This window comes from Lutra lutra, chromosome 2 (genome assembly GCF_902655055.1).
Source record: "Lutra lutra chromosome 2, mLutLut1.2, whole genome shotgun sequence".
In the NCBI taxonomy this organism is placed as follows: Eukaryota; Metazoa; Chordata; class Mammalia; order Carnivora; family Mustelidae; genus Lutra; species Lutra lutra.
The window spans coordinates 3,484,609-3,507,463 of record NC_062279.1 but is presented as its reverse complement, the minus strand read 5'-3'; the positions used below and the strand labels follow the sequence as shown (position 1 = coordinate 3,507,463).

Here is a 22,855-nt window from a genome sequence, read left to right as displayed (position 1 = left end):
TTGGAAGGCACTTAGTTTTACCACTTTTATTTATTTCCTATTTGCCTTACAGCAGTTTTGTCTGCTGTTTCTTCCATTATCATCTTCCTTTGTGTTCAGTTAATTTTCCTTCTGACCTATTAGGATTCCTTTCTCATTTCCTTTTTTGCATATTCGATAGATATCTTCTTTGTGGTTGCCGTGAGGATTACACATAAGATCCTAAAGTTACAACAGTCTATCTTAAACTGATACCAACTTAACTTCTGTCACAAAGTTATGTTCCTTCACTCTTCCCCCACCACACCACCACTTTGTGCTCCTGATGTCACAAATCACATCTCTGTATACTGTATACCTATTAATGCATTTTTATAATATTTTTATGCATTTATCTTTTAAATCATGTAGAGAAATTTTTACATGGAGTTGTGAATCAAAATGACAAAATAGTGGATTTTTAAAATATTTCTCTCTATATTTACCTTTACAAGAGAACTTCGTGTTTTCATATTGTTTTCAGTTATTGTCCAGTGTCCTTTCATTTCAATTTGATGGACTCCCTTTAACATTTCTTATAGGGCAGACCTATAAGTAATGAATCCTCTTTGCTTTTTTAGTTTTTTTGTTTGTTTGTTTTTGTTTATTTGTCTTTTGTTGTTGTTGTTGGTGGTGGTGGTGGTGTTTGGTCTAGTAGTATCTTAATATTTCCTTCATTCTTTGAGAAAGTTTTGCTGGATATAGAATTCTCTGTAAATAGCTTTTTTTTTTTCTTTTCTTTCAGCACTTAAATATTTCCCCTCACTGCCTTCTGTCCTACCACTTTTCTGCTGAGAAAACTGCTGGGGGGGGTCTCTTGGTGATGAGATGTTTTTCTTTTTCTGCTTTCAAGATTCTTTCCTTGTCTTTATCTCTTTACAGTTTGATTATGTGTCCCACCGTGAGCCGTTTTGAGTTTGTCCTACTTGAAATCTGTGCAGCTCCGAGCATTTGTATATTTATGTCTTTCCTCAAATTTCCTCAAAATTCATATTTGAGACAGTTGTTTTAAAGTCTTTGTCTAGGGGCACCTGGGTGGCTCAGTGGGTTAAGCCGCTGCCTTCGACTCAGGTCATGATCTCGGGGTCCTGGGATCAAGTCCTGCATCGGGCTCTCTGTTCAGCAGGGAGCCTGCTTCCCTCTCTCTCTCTCTCTCTCTGCCTGCCTCTCCATCTACTTGTGATCTCTCTCTGTCAAATAAATAAATAAAATCTTTAAAAAAAAATAAAGTCTTTGTCTAGTAAGTCTGATGCACGTATTTCTTCAGGGGCTATTTCTGGAGATTAATTTTATCCATTTGAATTGCACACATTTTTCAATTTTTTGAATGCCTTGTGATCTTTGTGAAAAACTGCTTTGGGAAGAAACAGCTACCTTTCCCAGTTTTGCAGAACATTGTGGAAGACTTTAAAAATTAGTGATCCACTGAACCTTAAGCCTAGCCTAGCATGAAGACTTAAGGTCTTCTTAGTCTTGTCTGGGAATGTGTCCTATCTAGGTCTGTGTGTGTGCTTTTCCAGTCCCCCATTCAGATGCTTCAAAATATCTTATTCCCCAAAAAGCCTCACTCAAGCTTCTTAGGATCTTAACTATTCTGTTACATTCTTCTGCCTGTAATTTCTTGACCCCAGGTGCCTGCATGGCTGTGGTCCCTGAGCACTTTCTCTATGTAGCATCCACCGTGCCTTCCATGGCTTCTGGCTGCTATTCCCCATATGAGCTCCACGACAGGCAAAGGGGAAAAAAAAAGTCTTTCATGTACCCCACAGACCAGAATATTGCAAACAATTTTCTCTTTGCTTCTTCATCCTCAGTGAAGGAACCCAGGAATGAGGCCACTGTGCCATGTCAGGGAAGGTATGGGGTAAGAGTGAATTAAACTTTCATGAACTCTCCTGCTATTATGAATGTGGCTTCTTCTTCACTGGATGTTCCCTTGGCGGCTCTCAGCCTCTGACTGGCTTCCAGAGCTCCTAAAAAGTTACTTTATTCCCTCTGTAGTTTTTATTTGGTGTTTCCATGGCAGAAAGAGAGCCTGGAGCCTTCTATTCCACAATATTACTGATGTCATTGCCCTATGTGCTGGGTTATTTTTAAATGATCATGAGAAGAGCAAATGTGTGGGAAAGAAAGTTTGAGAGTTGAATCCATTTCTCACACCATACTGTTAAATGATTTTTAGATGATATAAAAATCTCAATTAAAAGCTGTAAGAAATATAGATGAACTAATATGGAATAACAAAGTGCTTACTAAGAATTCATTTATTTAATGTGTTCTAGAAAGACTTGTAGTTAATGTGGGATTATGTCCATATCCCAGGTTCATCCTAACTGAGCAGGGAAAACTGAACCTTGATATAATTATCATTTTTTATGCATAGTTTTAATAAAATGCTTAAAGATTTCAATATTTATCCAGGTATCTGTATTTCTTTCTTATGGAATCATATAAAATATATGTGGGGAAGTTATACACACACACACACACACACACACACACACGATAGTATTATTTATATATTATATGTATTATGGACATATAAATACAGCTATTACCTGTATATACATATGCAGATAATTAAATCATCTTTTCAAATGGGCTTAAGCTGTAGGAAATACAAATTATCCAACAGGATGTTGAGATAGGATAATTTTGGAATTGGTAAATATTCTGTCTTGACTATGACATCAAGGGCCCTGATTCTTGCTATATATCTTTTATCCCATCCATATTATTGTTCCCATCTTTGGACCATAACAAAATGGTACCAAACCTTCCACATTCAAAATCCAGACACAGTAAGATCCAAATAAAAACAGAGATGGTCTCTCTTGGCTCCCTGGAATGTCTTCCCAGGGGCATGGCTACAGACTTCCCCTCATGGTGCCCTGAATGGAATGGGTCACAGACCCATGGCTGAGCAAATTTCTGGAAAGAATGAAGGACTTACCTTGGTTGCATTAGACAGCTTAGATAGGATTGGATGAGTGTCTGAGTGGCAGTTATCCTATCCAAAGAGCAAGCCAGTACTTTAAAATCATTGAAGTACCATGACTGTACATCATCCCAATAGGAGGAAAGGCTCTTCCCGGAACAGATTCAGGAAATAAAGCAGCATGTTTATAAAAGAACAGTATTTGGGTTTTTTGGCTCAGTGATAAACCTGTTCAATGTTGAAAACATAAAAAAGGAGTTTTATTTAAGGTGCCTCTTTGTATAGGTATGAACAGATAATTTGTTTCTTCACTTTATCCATGGATTGTGGATGAAGGCTTTCTTCCGTATAAGCTTCGACACTTTCATGACTCTGCTCTTTTTTCCCATCATGCTGTTGCTGTAACCTGTCATAAAGTTGTCCATAATGAGCAAAATGCATTTTTCAAAATTAAATTTTGCCCACTTCATAGAAAAAGGTTCTAACTAAACCATGCTGGCATCCTTCCACTGGGTGAGAAGACTTTCTCAGACATAAGAATAAAGAATCATTTTAATACAGCTAAAGTATCTTAATTCTAAATAAACCACAGTTTTAAGTTATCAGAATTTAAGAATCAAGCCTGCTTAACATAAATTTATTCTCTGACGATTTCCCCAACAGCTACACAAAATTACAAGAATGTTTCTTTCTATTCTAGTGAGTCAAGGAGGTGTTGCGTTGGTTTCTGACATGTGCCCGGATCCTGGGATTCCAGACAACGGTAGAAGAGCAGGTTCTGACTTCAGGTGGGTGATACATGGGTTACTTGAAAAGCATGTTATTTTCAAATACGTACATATATATAATTTCTATTTGTTATCCTTAACTGCTGTGTCCTTTTGAATTAAAGATACAACTTCTCCATTATTCTGCAGCTAAGTTCTCTGTAAAACTCTAAAGCATATTGTGTTGAAAACTTTCACATGTTGTACTGTGGATGCTTTTCACTATTTGAATCAGTCCTAAACATTTAATCTTAAATATGTATGATCAAAATTTGTCTCCAGAATTTTTTTCTCCTCTTTTTAATTAATTACCTTCCCATATTCTAATGCATTTTGGTTGATGTTTTAAAAAATAAATGGAACAAAAATTTACCTATAGCCTCACAATTATCTCATTCAGGTTCTAGAATAATGAATATAAATGACATTCAATGCAATTTTTTTTTCAGAAAATGTTATGATTCATTTTGCTAAAAGGACTGTGATGAACTAGAGACTATTCTCCAGTTGTGGCAGTATTAATGTAGTGTATTATGATTATATTATTATTTGTATAAATGATAATTACAATATCATGTTTTTGGATTTTTGAATTCCTTTCCGTTAGTTCAAGAAATATTTGCCAGCTTCCAAGGTGGATACTCACACTGGGAGTAAGCTTCAAAATAAAGAAGAAAGGGCATAAGGGAAATGTTTTCCTCTCCTAAAATCTCACCATTTTTAAAAGGAAAACAGGAAGATAGGTATAGAGAGTTTGAGCTGGTAAAGTGAGCTGAAACTGAAAATGTAGTTAAAGGGGAGCCTGGGGGGCTCAGTTGACCAAACATCTGCCTCTTGCTCTCAGCTCAGGTCATGATCTCAGGGTTGTGAGATCAAGCCCCAAGATAGGCTCCAGGATCAGCATGAAGTCTGCTTCAGGGTCTCTCTCCCCCTCCCCCTGCCCCTCCTGTTCATTCTGTCTCTGTCTCTCTCTCAGATAAATACATACATCTTAAAAAAAAACAAAACAGTTATACCACCAAAGAAGGAAGAAGTATAATTGTAGTAGCAATGGTTATTTTTAAAAATGTTATTTAATTTTAACTTTTCATTATATTAGTTTCAAGTGTACAATATAATGGTTCAGATATTTTACACATTTCTCAGTGTGCATGAGGATGAGCGTGACCTTACTCCCCTTTACTTCACTCCTCACCACCCTCTCCCTTCTGGTAACTGGGAGTTCTCTGTATTTAAGAACCTGGTTTTCTTGTTGTTGTTGTTTGTCTCTTTTTTTCTTAAATTCCACATATTAGTGAAAAAGATAAGTAGCAATAGTAATTTTTAAAAGGCTAGAGAAAGAATAAAATTGTCTATAGGTTGGCTGTCATGAAGTTGGTATGATTTTATATATATATATATATATATATATATATATATATATATATACTCACACACACACACAGAAATATGTGTGTGTGTGTATATATATATATATATATATATATATATATATATATATGTGTGTGTGTGTGTGTGTGTGTGTGTATGTGTGTGTGTGTATATAGATAGATAGATAGATAGTATTTTTCCATTAAAATGTAACAAAAGGCTTTTGATTTCCTAGCAGTGTCTGTCCAGTTTGAAGCAGATAGAAAGTTGTATTGTTTTCAGGTTAAAGATACAAAGTTTGAGTGTAGTTAAGGAGCTGGTGTTTTAGTTCAAGTTTCTTTGAAGCAGAGCTCGAGATGAGGAGGATTCTTTTTCAAGTGATTTTTTTGTTTCTTTTCTTTTTTTTAATGTGCACTTTGGAGAAACAGAACGGAGGAAGCAGGATAGGGCCAGGGTGAAAAACGAGCAAAGATATAAGCTGCTTTTAACTGGTGATGAGCTCCAGTCTCTGAACCCAGGAGTTTTAGGCCACAGATCACACCAACCAGCTGGCTCCATCTTTTATACCAACCCCCACCCCCACCCCTGCCGGTCTGTCACTGGCTTCCTTCGTTTGACTCAAGGGAAGTTCTCCAGAGCCTGGCTTGGCTCGAGTAATTGTTAGTCCTCTCAGTGGGTGTGATGCGTCCTCATGGCTACGCTGGTCTATTAAAGACAGGGGCTGACTTCCACTATCACATAAAATATGTCAGTTGAAGGCATTCAGGAATTTTATCATTTGAAGATAAATAAAATAAATGAAACTTACACATTCTTTTTTTTTTAATTTGCACACTCTTGCTAGAATCCATCAAGTTTTGTTTTGTTTTGTTTAATTAATGTATAATGTATTATTTGTTTCAGGGGTACAGGTCTGTGAGTCATCAGTCTTATACAGTTCACAGGGCTAGCCATAGCCCATGCCCTTCCCAATGTTCCATTGAGTTTTTTATCCTAGGAAATCTTTTCTTATCTCAAAAATGACTACCTCCATTTTCCCTCCCCCACAACAAAATGTTCCCCATGCCTCACTTCCAAATAACCATACACATCCTTCCATTAAACTTTGCGGCAATGAATCCTCATGATTGTTCACATGTCCATTTTCCTGTCTGACTCACACTTCCCTGGTGCAGCAATGATGTCTTAGTCATCTTGCCTCTTGGTGACTAAAATAGTGCCTGCCACCCGGGCACGCAGCATCTACAATGCAAGTGCACTGTGTGGATGAGGGAGAGTGCCCATGGGCACTCCATCACCCCTGAAAATCTTCACGGGAATCTGGAAACGACTTTGACCTATTTGGCAGACCTCCTTTTTTAAACATAGTCAGTGAAATGCTATCTGGCAATGCCAAATTGTTCAAATTGCATCCTGTAGTAAAGAGAATTAGAGAAACGTCTTAATCTCCAGAAGATCATGGGGAATTGAGAAACCTCCAAGGCCAGACTCCAGTGTCCATTTAGCATAAGGGTAGTAACGAAATGTTCTATGAGCATCTTAGGTGACTATGCTGACATTTGTTCTAGCTTGTTCTTACCACAGCCTTATTTCCAAAGAAGAGGTTTAATTTCGGGATAAACATTAGCTCCTAAGGTTGTGTTCATATGTGTTGGGGAAAGCCAAGGACGAAACAGAGTACCTTATCTCAGATGAGACATTCAGACTTCCAAATATCTCATTTTTCTGGGGGAATCTCTATTATTGCTTACATGTCTCCAAGTTCATGGCAATCAAATAATATAAGGGAAAGTGATTTGAAAGATTAAACTTCCTGTAAGACTAAACACAGGGGCACCTGGGTGACTCAGTCAGTTAAGCATCTGCCTTCGCCTCAGGTCACGATCCTGGGATCCTGGGATGAGCCCTACATTGGGCTCCTTTCTCAGTGGGGAGCCTGCTTCACCCTCTCCTTCTGCTCCTCCTCCTTCTCATGCTCTTGCTCTCTGTCTCACTTTCTCTCTCTCTCTCTGAAACGAATAAATAAAAAATATTTAAAAAATGAATAAATACAAGTGTAAATATTTTTGCTATCTTTGAGTGTATATGTGTGTACATACATATGTGTGTATCTGCAGAACTGTGACAAGCCAGTTCTACTAACTCTATACCTCAGAGGACTATCTCTCTAGATGATCCTGATAACTACAAATAAAACATTTTTAAGAAGAGATTTTATTTATTTATTTGTCAGAGTGAGAAAGAGAGAGAGAATGAGCAGGGAGAGGGGCAGAGGGTGGGGCAGGTTCTGCACTGGGCAAAGAGCCTGACGTGGGATTCTAGAATGATCCTGAGATTCCTGATCCCAGGATGCTGGGATGAGACCAGAGCTGAAGTCAGATGCTTAACTGAGCCACCCAGGTGTACCAAAAAAGCCTATTTTATGTTTTTCTTTCCAATGTGAATATATTTTATTTCTTTCCCTTGCCTGAAGGGTCTGGGAAAAACCTATATTATGAGATTGAATACAAGTGAGAGACATGAGACATTCCTGCTTTATTCCTTTTTTATAAGTTTTAATTATTATTAGTAATCTCTGTCCCCAGTGAGGGGCTCAAACTCACGAGGTCGAGATCAAGAGTCGAATGCTCTTCCCACTGAGCAGACCGGTACCCTCATTCTTGCTTCATTCTTGATCTTTGGTCGAAAACATTCAGGTTCTCATCCTTAAGTGATATTAGTTGTAGGTTTTCATAGATTACTTTTATCAGGTTAAGAAAGTGCCCTTCTATTCTTAGTTTGTTGTAAGTTCTTACCAGAATTTGATAAAGATTTTGTCAAAAGTTTTTTCTAGTTCTGTTGAGATGATCTGTTCTGTTTGTTCAGTTGTTAATATAATTAATTATATTAATGGATTTTCTTGCATTCTGGGATACATTAATTTGGTCATGATATATAAATATATATGTGTTTGTGTTCTCACAAGAGATAGTGGCCTCTAGTATATTCTTATATACACTTATATAGTATGTGTATATATGACTTATAACGCTTGGTCTGGTTTTGCTATTAGAGTAATGCTGGTCTAATAAAATTAATTAGGGAATATTCTCTCATCTGTAATATTCTGAAAGATTTTGTGTAGAATTGATAATGTTTTTTTCTTAAATTTTTGAGAGACTTGTCAATGAAGTCATCTGGAATTGGAATTTTCTTATGAAAATTTTTAAATTACAACTTTTCTTCTACTTACAAGCTAATTCAGATTCTCCCTCTACTCGAGTATGTAGCTTTGACAGTTTGTCAATCTCAAGGAATTTTTCAATTTTTATCCAAAAAATTGTCAGATTTATCATCATAATGTTATTAATAATTTTTCCTTATTGTCTTTGAAATCAGTAGTGATGGCACAGTCCTAATTTCTGATGATGGTGATTTGAATTTTCTATTTTACCTGATACATCTGACTAGTGATATGTCATTGTTATTAATCTCCAAAAAACTACATTTGGTGTCACCAATTTTTCTATATCAGAGTTATTTATTTTGTACTCTGTTGATTTCTGCTCTTTTATTATTTTCTTTCTTCTGATCACGATAGGATTGATTTGCCCTTCTTTTTCTGGTTTCTTAAGACGGAAGCTGTGATTTAAGACCGCATTCTAACGTGGGTTTTCAGTGCATTGTCTTTCACTCTAAGGTGGAGTTCACTACACCCCATAAGTACTGTGTTTTCTGTTGCTTGCCGTTCAGAATACTGCCTGTTTTCCCTTGTGATTACTTCTGTGACCCACGGTTTACATGACAGTGTTCCAACTTTCTAGGGATTTCCCAGGAACTGTGTGGTCAGAGAACATGCTTTTACAACTCAAGTCCTTTTCAACTGACCAAGAGTTGCTTTCTGCCCTATAATATGCTCTATTTTTGCAAGCATTTTGTGTAAACTGGAAATAATGTATATTCTGTCACGGTAGGTGAAATAGTCCTTAGATATCGATTAGGTCAAGCAGGACACTGTCGTGCAGGTCTTTACTATCCTCACTGATTTCTGACCGTTTGTTCTGTTCTTGAGAGAGGTATATTGAAATCCTTTACTGCGATTGTGGATTTGTCTATTTTTATTATAGTTTTATCAGCTTTTGCTACATGTATTTTGAAGCTCTGTTACATACATGTTTAAAGTTGCTTGTATTTTTAAAAATTATTTAAATTCTAGTTGATATTATATTGTATAGATTATATAGATAATATATATGTATATTGTATCTATTAGTATTGTATAGACACCACATGTTATAGCATACAGTGCCATATTGGTTTCAGGAGTAGAATCCAGTGGTTCATCACACATACAGCACCCAGTGCTCATCATCACAAGTGCCCTCCTTAATACCATCCCCCATCCAGCCCGTCCCCCCACCTCCCTCTGTCAACCCTCAGTTGTTCTCTATTGTTAAGACTCTCTCTCTCTCTTTTTTTTTTCAGTATGAGTGACTTTTTTTCCCCAACGTTCAGTGATTCATTAGTGACGTATAACACCCAGTGCACATCACAGCTCGTGCCCTCCTCAATACCTTGTCTTCTTAATGAACTCACACTTTTGATGTTATGAAGTGTCCCTCTTTATCTTGGGTAATATCTTTTCCCTCTGAAATCAACTTAGCCCTCTTTTATCATAGCCACTCCTACTTTTTTCTGATTTTTGTTAGTATGGTAACACTGTAAACGGATTCATACATCTGTTGCTACATTCAGTCTGTTACATTATGTTTTTTTGGTTAAAATATTTTTAAAAATCCTGCCTCACATATGGTTGAAAAATAAATGAACTTTATTTTATTTAGTTTATTTTATTTTTTCCAAATTTTTATTGAAGTTCCATTTCACTAACATACAGGGTAATATTAGTTTCAGTATTAATTTAGTGTAGATTTAGTGATTCATCACTTACATAAATACCCAATGCTCATCTCAAGTGCACTCCTTAATGCCCATCACCTACTTAACCCATCTCCCACTGTCTCCCCTCCAGGAACCATCAGTTTGTTCTCTGTGGGTAAAAGCCTGTTTCTTGTATGTGCTACTGGGAGTTTGACAGCTCTACAAGCGTAAATATTTTTCCAGTAAGTTATATGGAGATATGTAATATGTGATATTATAAAAATTGACGAATGATATTTTCTTAAATATTGGTTGCAATTTAGAATATGAAATCATAAGAATAAATATTTTATACTTCTTTATCTTAAAAACCATTGGTCTAGCTTCCATCCTGAAATGTTTCAGACATGCACGATTTTGTATCATCCTGCCTTTGTCATTTTACAAATAATTGATTGAGTTATGAGTGCTTCCCAATGTTGATACACTTCCCTACACAATATCAAAAACACTGTATGTCTTAATATCTCTATAGATCTTACTGGAAAAATATTTAAGCTTCGGGAAGGTGTCAAACTCATGGTGACGCATACAAATTTTCAAAATTTCTAATTTTTATTAAAAAACTTGAATTTTATTATTGGCTACAATTTTGTCAGTTATTTTTCTTGAATAAATCTCTCATTCCAAAAAAGGGCTCATTCATTCAATTTTTAAAGAGCATGTCTGACAACTCAAATATTAACAATAATAGCTTATCAGTTATTTTTTCAAATAAGAAGGGGTTCTGTGAAAATAAAGCAGCTAATTCAGCTCACAATCCAAACAATTTCCGTGCACTTTTTTTCCTTGAGATCGTGTCAGACTTCAGTATGCACCACAGATGCATTATGGACTCAATGGTCAAGATTTATTAAAATTGAAAATTTTTTCTCCTTCCTCAAGACCTTTCTTAAGTGATGCTGGCCTCTATTCGTCCTCCTCCTCCCCCTCCTCTTCCTTCTCCTTCTTTTTCTTCTTCCTCTTCATCCTCATCTCCTTCTCCTCCTTCTCCTCTCCTCTCCTCCTCCTCCATCTCAATGCTAGAACATGACGCTATTGCTTCCGTTTACGTTAGGTCACTGTCATCTTTGCTTACCATTGCTTTTTCACCATCAGTGGAAATAGCAACATACGGGGGAAGCACACATCTCTTAGTGTTACAAAAACTATCTCATGCAAAAATATCATACCCTCTGAAGGGGTCTCATTACCCACTCCAGGGATCTGCGGGCCACACCTTGAAACAAGGTGCATTAGATGGGAAAGTTGACTCTATACAGCATAAAAATATTGTTGAAGGCATAAGAAAAAAGGATATGTGGACAAAGAAACATGCTATTTAGATATTTTCTATGGTTCTACTAAATTAAAACCCAGTGTCATCCCAACTAGTAGTTTGGTACTATGTAGTGATCCTGGCTATCCTTTGTGTAAAATCGTTATTCATTGACTGACCGCCTCCCTCCAGTGACAGTAGAATCCATGTGCGTTCATACGCAAACAGAAGATCACAACCATGTAAAAATGCCTTATGACCACGGAGAGGAATGACATGTCATGGGCCCAGCATATAATAAGCTGACTATAAATGCTGGTGTTTTATTTTTTTATTTTTATTTTTTTTTAAGATTTTATTTATTTATTTGACAGAGAGAGATCACAAGTAGACGGAGAGGCAGGCAGAGAGAGAGAGAGAGGGAAGCAGGCTTCTTGCTGAGCAGAGGGCCCGATGTGGGACTCGATCCCAGGACCCTGAGATCATGACCTGAGCCGAAGGCAGCGGCTTAACCCACTGAGCCACCCAGGCGCCCAAATGCTGGTGTTTTAAAAAGAGGGAGGATATTCTTGATTTTTTAAAGTCTTTTTGAGACTGTTTTTAATGAAAGGCAATTCAGTTCTTTCTAAATTCATGTAATCAAAACTAATGACTAACATATAATCCAAACTAATGACCAACATTGTCAAGAAGAGTGGATAGAATTCATTTGTAGTTAGCACTGTAATTATATGTAATTTGGGGCTGTTTCTGTTTTAAAAATGTGCACTTTATTAGGTTGGTAAAATATTCCTCATCTGATTTTATTTATATTATTATTTTTGTTTCTATGGAAGTCTTTTTTTCCCCCATAAGCAATCTAAATATTAATTCCAGTATTATCTATAAAGAATTCTAAATATTGAAGCCTAAAACTCAAAGGTTCCTTATTTGAATTCAAATCATTTTGGGGACAATTTTTGGACATTTTGTTCACCATTGACCACTCTCTAAAAGACAAAGTATATTCGTTAGAATGGAATATTTATGAATAGATTGATAGGAAAATTCAGACACCATATGTAAGGGATGGAACAGGAGTACGGATGGAGAATTTATGGATGGATGGTGACATCTATTAACTATCTATTTCCTATGGTAGTAAGATAGGTAGGTACTATAGGTGCAGGTGGATATCATCATCCCAACTTTTGCAAAGATAGCTATTGAAATTCAGAATGTTAACATGCCAAGATACTGTCTCTAGTCATAGTTAGAGCTGGGATTTGAAGCCAGATCTTCTTGACTCCAAAACCCCTCTTGGCCTCAAAGGATTGTTAATAAGGACAATTACAATGACTGAATGTTTTCACACCTGCCGTGCAGGGCTACTGGATGGGGTGTTCAGTTTGTGGACACCACCAGTTAGCCATGTGAGGAGTCAAGATGTGGTTCGAACCTAACCTTGAGCTCAGTGTTCCAACCCATGTGCCTTAGCATGGGGTTACTTTGTTCTAAGTGACAATTAAGAGCAAATGTCACCTTGTAATTTTGTATAAAGGATAGACTAGCAGCACCCGTGCTCACACTGCTGGGTATAGTAGGTTTTTTTATGTAGTATATAAATAGTGTATATTATATAGAAATATTATATAGATAGCCACATGTTATAAGTTCTATGTATATTGTATAAACATTCATATGATATATAAATATTATATTTTATATTGTTGCTACATATTATAGGTTCTTTATGTATATTATTTCTAACCTTATGTTGTGTTCTTTATAAAATTCTTTATCATATTTAATACAGGCTGAAATTGAATTTAGGGACCTCTGGTTTCTGAAAAATGTGGGCTTCCATCCTCTTCCGTGACCCTTCCTCCTTTTCTAACTTTTCTCCCATATGTGCACCTCTCACTACCCTACAAGGCAGAACCACATTTAACAACAATCCTAAATTTGTTTGAACTCTTTGTTATCTAGCCTAAAACTCCCTCCTCTCAGGAAGGTAGCCACTGCTGCCCTTAGGGTTCTGTGTTTCTGTTTCTGATTCTTAGTCATATTCTTTTTTTTTTCTTTTTAAAGATTTTTTTATTCATTTATTTGACAGAGAGAGATCACAAGCAGACAGAGAGGCAGGCAGAGAGAGAGGAGGAAGCAGGCTCCCTGCTGAGCAGAGAGCCCGATGCGGGGCTCGATCCCAGGACCCTGAGATCATGACCTGAGCCGAAGGCAGCGGCTTAACCCACTGAGCCACCCAGGCGCCCCTCTTAGTCATATTCTTTTTTTTTTTTTTAAAGATTTTATTTATTTATTTGACAGAGAGAGATCACAAGCAGGCAGAGAGGCAGGCAGAGAGAGAGGAGGAAGCAGGCTCCCCGCTGAGCAGAGAGCCCGATGCGGGACTCGATCCCAGGACTCTGAGATCATGACCCGAGCCGAAGGCAGCGGCTTAACCCACTGAGCCACCCAGGCGCCCTCTTAGTCATATTCTTAAGCACAGTTTTCCCTCCTGCCATACCTCACCACCCATGAAAATTGTTCTCAGGTGATAGATATCCCACAGGTAGAGTAGGACGAGCTAATATAGAAACACAAGGTGCTTGAAGAAGCAAGATTGGGGCATGCTGACACATGCTCCATGGTTCCCCCAGGACAGGTTTTTTGTAGGACAGAATATTTTCTAATCGTGTCTGCCTTTCCCATCCACACAATCGCCTTCCATTTGTAGGATGAGGAGTCTTTACTACCACCTTGCTTCACCCCATAATTTCAGCCTCTTCAGCACAACTGTTTATGTCACATGTTTATGTTTCTCTCACGTTAGATGTATGTTTCTATCATGTTGAATTGTGAGGTCCCGATGGAAAGAGGACAGGGCAGGATTTATTGATTTGATTTCTTATCACTGTGCTCAACATATGGTAGACAGGTTTTTATGTTAAACTGGATTAAATTGAAACTAATAAGACTGTTGCTAGGGTATGCAATCATAGCCTAATTAGCATCCAGCTAAACCCATTAAATTTATTGCCATCAGGCAGAGAAATTATCAAATTTTCTTAAAACATGACCTATGCTCAAAAGAGAATTTGGGTGTTGGGATAGTGATAATTCTGACTTAAAAAACAAATATTTAGGGACACCTGGGTGGCATAGTCATTAAGTGTTTGCCTTTGACTCAGGTTATGATCCCAGGGTCCTGGGATTGAGCCCCATGTCAGGCTCCCTGCTCAACGGGAAGCCTGCTTCTCCTTCTCCCACTCCCCCTGCTTGTGTTCCGTCTCTCACTGTGTCTCTGTCTGTCAAATAAATAAATAAATAAAATCTTCTAAAAAATAAGTAAATAAAAGAAAAAAGAAAAAAAAAACAAATATTTAAATTCTTGACTTTTATAGATCACTATTCAAATTAATACTATGTGTTTTCACATCTTGGCCCTTTTTATTCAAAGGAATCTCACATTTATATGAATATATGAATTCAAGCAGTGTCAGGTGGAACTATGAGTCCTCCCATGAAGAAGAACCTGGGATGCATAAAATACAGTTACATAAACAATGAGAAGCAGGGGAAATCCATATCCCAAGTCTCTTGATAAACTGCTGCTCATTTCTACCTTCCATACTCAGCCCTCTTTCTTTTCTTATAACACGCTGATAATTCATTTTATTTTATTTTATTTTTATTTTATTTTCCTTTGGTGTTCTTTACCCCTGGTCATTTTCTTTATAGTTTTAAAATGTTGGTGCAGCAAGCTTTAGTATTTCTCCATTGTGAGTTAAAATCAGGGACACCAGAGCCACTTGCCTTTTGTTACATGAAAATATAAAGAATTACACTAACAGCATATAAGCCAGCATACAAGCCATGTAAAATTGGAAAAATATTGGAGGGACATCACTCGTTTCAATGCTGTTTGCTGAAGGTGGACGCCTCATTCTCTATAAGATTCACTGTTACTAAGAGACTATAGTCTGCGACAAATATTTGCCAATGACTACTCTTCTTTCAAAGAGCCCTGGCTGTATTTTTAAAAACTACTTAAAGAAATATCACAACCAATATTTTCCTGTCCACATTATCTGAAACCATCTGTGCCTCTGAAAGAGGGCACCCCATGCGTGTTTCAGGTCTCGCTTATCCGGCCAAAGCTGTTTCCAATAAAGAATCCACCCAGCAGAACCCACGGAACATTTCCCCTCTCTCTTCCATAGTCTTTCCAGTGTCTGCAACAATAAATTATTTTTTTTATAAAAATAACAATATCCATCTAAGTAGTTTTCTGGAACAATAAATCATGGTTATTTAGGCATACCCTAATTTGTCAAAATGCAAGTGATAGTTGATGACATCATTAGCCCACTTGGTCATCATCAACAGAAATGCCTTTTTAAGGACTGGGTAAATACTAATGCTCTCTACAGTGACTTTGGGTAATGCAGTTTATTTCTCTGTTTATTGGTTTCCCCATCTGTAAAAGAAGGAGTTGAAATAGAAGACTCGAGGATTTCTGAAGTCTGATAGAGCTGCAAAGCTCTGTCTGTGTCTCTTAGTTATAATTCTCCTTGGTCTCTTAGAGCATACAGTTCTACAAAACTACTATGATGCTACTAAGGGGTGCCAACAACCTTGAGGCCAAAGGAAGCATGTGAGTTCATCATCATTGATACGCAGAAGAATTGTCAACTTTAAGAATATAAATGCAATGAACGCTAAGTAATTAACCAGTGCATTTATTATTTGGGGTCATTCTCCTGCTCCCCACTGTTTCCAATTCACTTAAAAAGTCCTCGACATCTCTGATCACTTGCTTCTTTGCCTAATGCACTTCCACCAAAAAATGCATCCATGGAAAGAATGGATGGAGAGTTCGTGTTCATTGATCGCCACTAGATAGAGAGCTGCCAGCCACTGTGCTCTTAACTGTCCCCAAAGATTCTGAATTAATTGACTAGAAATATGGCCTGAGTGTTAGGATTTTCTTTTAAACTTTTAATTGTGGTAAAGTGTATTTAGCATAAAATTCACCATCTTAACCATTTCTAAGTACACAGTTCAGCGACATTAAGCTCATTCACATTGTGCAACCATCCCCACCATCTGTCTTCAGAACTATTTCATCTTCCAGAACAAAGCAGTAACATCTCATCCTCCAGTGCCTCTGTCCCCTAGAAACCACATTCTGTGTTTATGAAGTGGATCCCTCCAGCTACCTCAATATTTGGATTTTTTAAGTGCCCATGTGATTTCAACAGGCAGACAAGTGAACCGCCACTGGACTACCTGGTGTATGTCAACCACAATAAGTTATTAGACAGATGGTGTAACCAATCAGAAGGGCTCACACTTGAAAACAAGCATTTAAGATCATGTATCTTGTGTGAAAGCTTCTTCCAATAACTTGTCTTCAATGACATGTATGTGTCTGCAAAAGCTTAAGAAACAAGGGTTGCCAACTTGATTTCCCCCTACAAAAATATAGCTCAGTCATGGCCTCTGTCGAATAATGTTCTAGAGAAAAATAATAAAGAAGTAAGTCCTGTGAGCAGCTTCCATGAATGAGCAGGGATTTCAGAGGTACCATGATGGAATAGTATTGGAAACCAGAAAACAATGGCAAACATGAGTCTAGAAGTAAATATTTAGGCACCACTGAGCTTTTTGGAACTTCGTATTACCAAGCTTGTTTTCCCAAGATCACAAGAGGAGGGTGACTGAAAAACTTCTGCTCATGACTGGAGAGGACCTCCTGGCTCTGAACATACAAGGAGACAAAGAAAGTGGGAGAAGAGCCTATGGGGAAGTTCTGTCATTGAGCATCCAGATCCTCTCTCTACCTGTTTCTTTCCAAAATGCATCCTTTGTAATAGTGTGGACCTGGCTTCTGCTTCTGCAGGAATGGTGGTGGGTGGGTGGTGAAGAGGAGGCTTTACCATTTCTACTTTGTCAGACAGGAAACCCTCTTGCTGGGCAAATGGCAGATTCCCACGATCTTTTAGCATCCTTGGAAGACTGAAATTAAATTGCCTCATGGGAAAAGTTACACGCCTTCTTCAATGTCGTGCTTCCAAAGGCTGGTCACAGTTTGAAGATCTCTTGCCAGTTGAAGGCCCTTTGTCCTGGCATTGTGGTTACTCATCCCCTTGAAGTGCCTCATGTTCCAATCATTGTTAGGGGTCTTTGTTGCACAATTGTTAACATACGGCCTCTAAAAATGATATGAAGTATTAGTTTCTGTTCTTTCCTTAGGCTAGTGGGATCCATCTACTCTGTGATGCATTTCTAGTGGTGCTCAATTGCCTCAAGGTTTGAGGAGATGAGTCTGGAAATTGTCTCTATAAAAAGAAAAAAAATGACCCAGAAATGATACATTATGTGTGAAAATCAAAAGGGTAACAAAAGACATTCCAAAATTCACAGCGGCTGTGCATTGATCTCTCTGACGATGGCAATATCTATGTCACTGTGCAAGCTGTGCACTTTGATGGCATCTTAGGCACAAGTGCCTGGGTTAGCACAGATTGTCCTTGTAGGTTTTCAGTCTCCTGTATGAGGACCACATCTTTCTTGAAATGGAGAGCGGCCAGTTAAGTATCAAAGGTCCTTTCTGAGTGGGCAACAGACTCACTCGTTAGAGAGTCAGTGGGCTTATCTGAAAGTTACTTATTTCGGGGACAGTATAAGCTCAATGCTAAGGTCTGGGACAGATTTCCAAGGGAACAAAACACAGGGCATTCCCTCAGGATCCTTTGTTCTTGGTACCTGCCTTCTCTGGGTGGCCTGTTTGCCCAGACTCACATTGTCTGGACTTGTGTGCTTTCAGTTAATGTTTCTCAAATGACACATAGAAGAGAGCATTAAAAGAAGAAAGTTCCTTATCAAAGAGAGAGAAAGTAGCAGGGGTGAAGGGCAGGAAACCAGAGTTGTGTGTCTCTGGGGAAGAAACTCTGGGCCAGCGGGGAGTGGGACACTTGCCGAGGTTTTCAGAAGAGCTTCCCAAAATAACATTGTGGACAGACCTGGCTGTCTTCAATTCCTGGAACAAACCGTCTACCCTGAAGCCAATAGGGCTTTCTGTGAAGTGTAGGTTGGGGAGTTCAATTTAGAACACCTGCACTCATTTTGGGAAAACAAAACAAAACAAAACAAAATAGTAAATAAATTCTGTGTATCGTCTTTTTCTAGTAGTAACCTTTTTTTTACCTTTTCACTAAAGGCAAAATGTATTGTTTTCCCATAGCACAGCAGATTTATTTAACTCGTTGTGCATTAATTGATGAACTATCTCTTGCCCCCAAGAGCTCACCAGTACAACCTTCTACCTTGCACAGTGCCCAGTGCATAAAAGGCTGACCGTAAGCAATTGTCAAGCCGAGGCAGGGAAGGCAGAATCAAGGCCAATCGAAGAGGGAGAAGAGCAGATACGTTTCTTTGCCAGCATTATTTCTCAGTCCTGCTTTACTGGCAAATTGTCATACATGGCCTTGGGAACGTGGCTTCTCTTCATTCCTTCCTTCAACACGTATTTTCGAGTGTCTTTGATGTGCCAGTCCCTTCTTCGGGCACTGGGGATATTTATGAATAGGGTTAGAACTTGAGTCTAACCATTCTAAAGATGTTGAAGGACATTGGAATTGCTCCTGACAGTTTTCCTCTCATTTCTTTCCTTGGATAAAATACCATTTTCTTTTCTTTTTGTAAAGTTAGGAAATACCTTCAAATCATTCTAATTTGGTTTTCTAGAATTTTTTTTGCACCCTCCTCTAGAAACCACTGGAAGAATTAATTTTATTTATGGGAGGTAGTCAATTGTTAATGATTAAGAAAACCAGTAAGGAGAAAGAGGCAGAGAGCAAAATGAAAGCTGAGATGGGGAGAAGCAGGAGAGAGACCTGCGTATGATAAGGATATTGTATTATTTGCAAAGTTAACTAAAATATGTGTAGGAGATTGAATTACGGGCTCATGAGTTCAGATGTACAGCATGAAATTTTATTTATACTATCATTTTTTTTAACAAATCCCCATTTTGCCTGTGTCAGAAAATTTTGTGTATTCATCGTTGAAGCTGTGAAAATCAATGATGCATCAATTCATTAGGATTAAAGTCAATTACTTCCTTCCTTCTCCTGCCTTTACAATGTTAAATGCCAGGGCTTAAGTAAAGGCCATCCCAGCAAAAGGGGGGAAGAGACATGATGTGTCCACCTCATCTCTGCCCTGTGGATTGCCACCACGTTCCCCCAAGGCTCTGGCAGGACGCACACCCTCCTCCTGGCTGGTGAATGACTTCCAAATCTATGGCCTCCACAGCCAGCACATAAGCGATGTGAATGTTTGGGGGTGCACTGCTCTGTCATTCCAGGGGCCCCATCCTCTCAGTCTTAATTAGGCTAGCCATACTTCCAGGCTTTCCCCTGGAAAGGCTGTACCATAAGACTCAGAGACTTCACTGTGTGGTCAGAGCTGGAAAATGAGAACAAGTCTGGTATTACCCTGGGATCCTCACAGAGAACACTGAAAGATGCTGTCTCGTTCCATCCCCATACTCCAACTTGCTTCTTGGTCCAAGGCATGGTAGGGAAACATGGCCCCATGTTTCCACAGCCATGACACAGCGTCCTCTCTTGTCTCTGCTAGTGTTCCCTGTCCTTCACCGCTCCAACCTGGATTTCTGCTTTCAACAAAGAGTCTGATTCTCTATCTACCTATCATCTATCTATCATCTATCTCCATCTATTGATCTATCTATTGATTCAGAAAACTCCTAATGGAGAAATTGGTTTCTTCATTAGATTTGAGAGAAGTCAACCAGTATGGGTTGAGGAAAGACGTGGAATCTCTCTATCCAGATGGTTTATATCTCCTGTAATTCATAGACAGTTAGATATCCCATATCTTATTTTGGATTCTGCTTTGAACTTTAAGTCACTTCAGGTGCTTTCTTCATTTTTTAAAAAAGATTTTATTTATTTATTTGACAGACATCACAAGTAGGCAGAGGGGGGGCACACAGAGAGGGGGAAGCAGGCTCCCTGCTGAGCAGAGAGCCCGATGCGGGGCTCGATCCCAGGACTCTGAGATCATGACCTGAACCAAAGACAGAGGCTTTAACCCACTGAGCCACCCAGGTGCCCCTTCAGTTTTTTTTTTTAATCAGAAATAATTAGGGTACCAATATTAAATTAATGCACAGCTATTATTTAGGGAAACCAAATTTGGAAATAGTTCTTGTTAAAATGGAGCCATATTTAGAAATAGTTCACTCACCTCAAAAGACTCTTCAAATTATGGTCGTTAAAGTCAAGTAGATGGTGACAAATGAAATGTCTTTGGAAATCAGAAATTTGAGTGATGAGCTTTTCAGAAGAGCTAAGCATTGAAGAACTGAAGCGTTTATTTTCTCTGTTCTATTTAAAACACAAAATATGCTACCTTTACTGTGCAACTTAAATTTTGCAACTTAGGTATTGATTATCTATGTACAATGTATCTTGATCTTACACAAATTCAGTTCTCTGTTATTTCTTACACTTTCCAACTACTAGCAATTGTCAAAGTTGTTCAACACAATTAATCTAAGATGTTCTAAATTTACCTGTCAATGAGAAGGTATTAATAACTTCTTTTTTTCTGGAATTTTCTTCTAAGAGTTCTTTCCAGAAAATCAACTTAGATTAGGTTGGGACCTTGATAAATTTTAACGTTTTATTAACATTTGCATCTTGGATACCTCGAGTGAAGTAGCATATAGATGTTCAATAGAAATGTGTTACAAGGATGATAAAATGTGTGAAATCTGATATTTTGGTAAATAGAAGGAAGGTGAAGATGGCGCCGAACACAGAAATAAGAGCCGTTTTCAGAACAAAATGTTTGGATTTATTGCATCTATTTACTGTGGCTCCAGAGGTTTACAAAAGCCAGTGAGCAGAAATGATGGACAGTGTGTCTAACTGACGTATGTGACAGACTGATGATGGAAATGAAAATTAGGTCTAGAATTTGATTTTTACACTTTTCACTTTCAAAGATAAGACCTGGTAAGTACCTACAATACAGTGTTTCTAAAAATCGGTCCATAGAGTTCTAGCTGCCCTGGATAGTTGGTGAGAAGGGGCTTCCTGGATATATAAGCTTGGGGGCTTTTATATACTTTATCTTCTCTTAAGTAAGCAGAATACATTTTCTCATACTTAGTTTCAGTACCCTGAGAAGCCCCTTTAGAAATGAAGCATGCTAACTGTTGTTGAATCCAGAATTTTTCAAGTTGGCTCCCCCTGATGTGATGATTTGTGCAGACAACTGTGCCATCCCCAGAGTGTTATTTAGAAGTGTGGGAAATTCTGACATAATTTCACTTGGGTAATATTCACTCTGAGATCATAGACGAAATGATTTTAATAAGCAGGAAGGGACGACATTAGTTTATTTTCTCTCACTCTTGCATCTATTCCTAACTGTATCCATGCCGTGAGTCACTGTGCATCTTTTCCCACAGACTCCCTGGCATTCTCATTTTTGTCAACATGAATTTGAGGGTCTATCCAATAGAAAACATATGTGGAATTTCCTCTTGTAATAGGCTTGTCTGATACTAAAACTACCACACTCAGCTCCATGCCAGACAAAGGCTTATAGGAAGGAATCACATGTGTTCGGACCTGCGGTGAGTCTGGCACATTTTGTTATACACCTGTTGAATCATTGTTTTGCAAGATTTTGTTGCTCCTACAACCTTAGAGCATCAGGTTTGCAGATGCACCTCTGGAGCCAAAACCAGGTGTCATCCAACTTTAGGCTGGATAGATTGCTTTTTTCTAGAACAAATGATTCTTTTCCCCTAAGGTGTTTTTCTGAAATAGCATATCACTCGCCTTGTGAATGTAATGTTTGTGGTAGTAACATAGAATTTTTATACTTGAATAAAAAGTATTTTATTTTTTAATCTTTTTTATGGCATATAATGTATTATTTGTTTCAGGGGTACAGGTCTGTGAATCATCAGGCTTACACAATTCACGGCACTCACCATTATACATACCCTCCCCAGTGTCCATCATCCAGCCACCCTATCCCTCCCCCCACATCCCCCCACAACCTCAGTTTGTTTTGTGAGATTAAGAGTCTCTTACATTTTGTCTCCCTCCCCAGTCTCATCTTGTTTCATTTAACCCTTCTTTCCCCCACAAATCCCTGCCTTACCTCTCAAATTCCTCATACAAGTGAGATCATGATAATTGTCTTTCTCTGATTGACTTATTTTGCTTAGCATAATACCCTCTAGTTCCATCCATGTCATTGCAAATGGCAAGATTTCAATTTTTTTAAAAGATTTTATTTATTTATTTGACAGAGAGAAATCACAAGTAGGCAGAGAGGCAGGCAGAGAGAGAGGAGGAAGCAGGCTCCCTGCTGAGCAGAAAGCCTGATGTGGGGCTCGAACCCAGGACCCTGGGATCATGACCTGAGCCGAAGGCAGGGGCTTAACCCACTGAGCCACCCAGGTGCCCCAAGATTTCAATTTTTGATGGCTGCATTTTATTCCATTATATATTTACACACACACACACACACACACACACACACACACAC

The 22,855-nt window shown here is 38.2% G+C and overlaps 1 protein-coding gene across 3 annotated transcripts in view; it reads left to right on the top strand.

The window, feature by feature from the left end:
* The window catches only part of CSMD1 (CUB and Sushi multiple domains 1), a 2,014,336-nt gene that overhangs the window by 1,405,897 nt on the left and 585,584 nt on the right, over positions 1 to 22,855 (top strand). For all 3 annotated transcript variants that reach the window (XM_047713603.1, XM_047713595.1, XM_047713613.1), the window contains one exon: positions 3,657 to 3,744. In XM_047713603.1, coding sequence (XP_047569559.1) covers positions 3,657 to 3,744 — 88 coding nt within the window. The remainder of the gene's footprint in view (positions 1 to 3,656; positions 3,745 to 22,855) is intronic.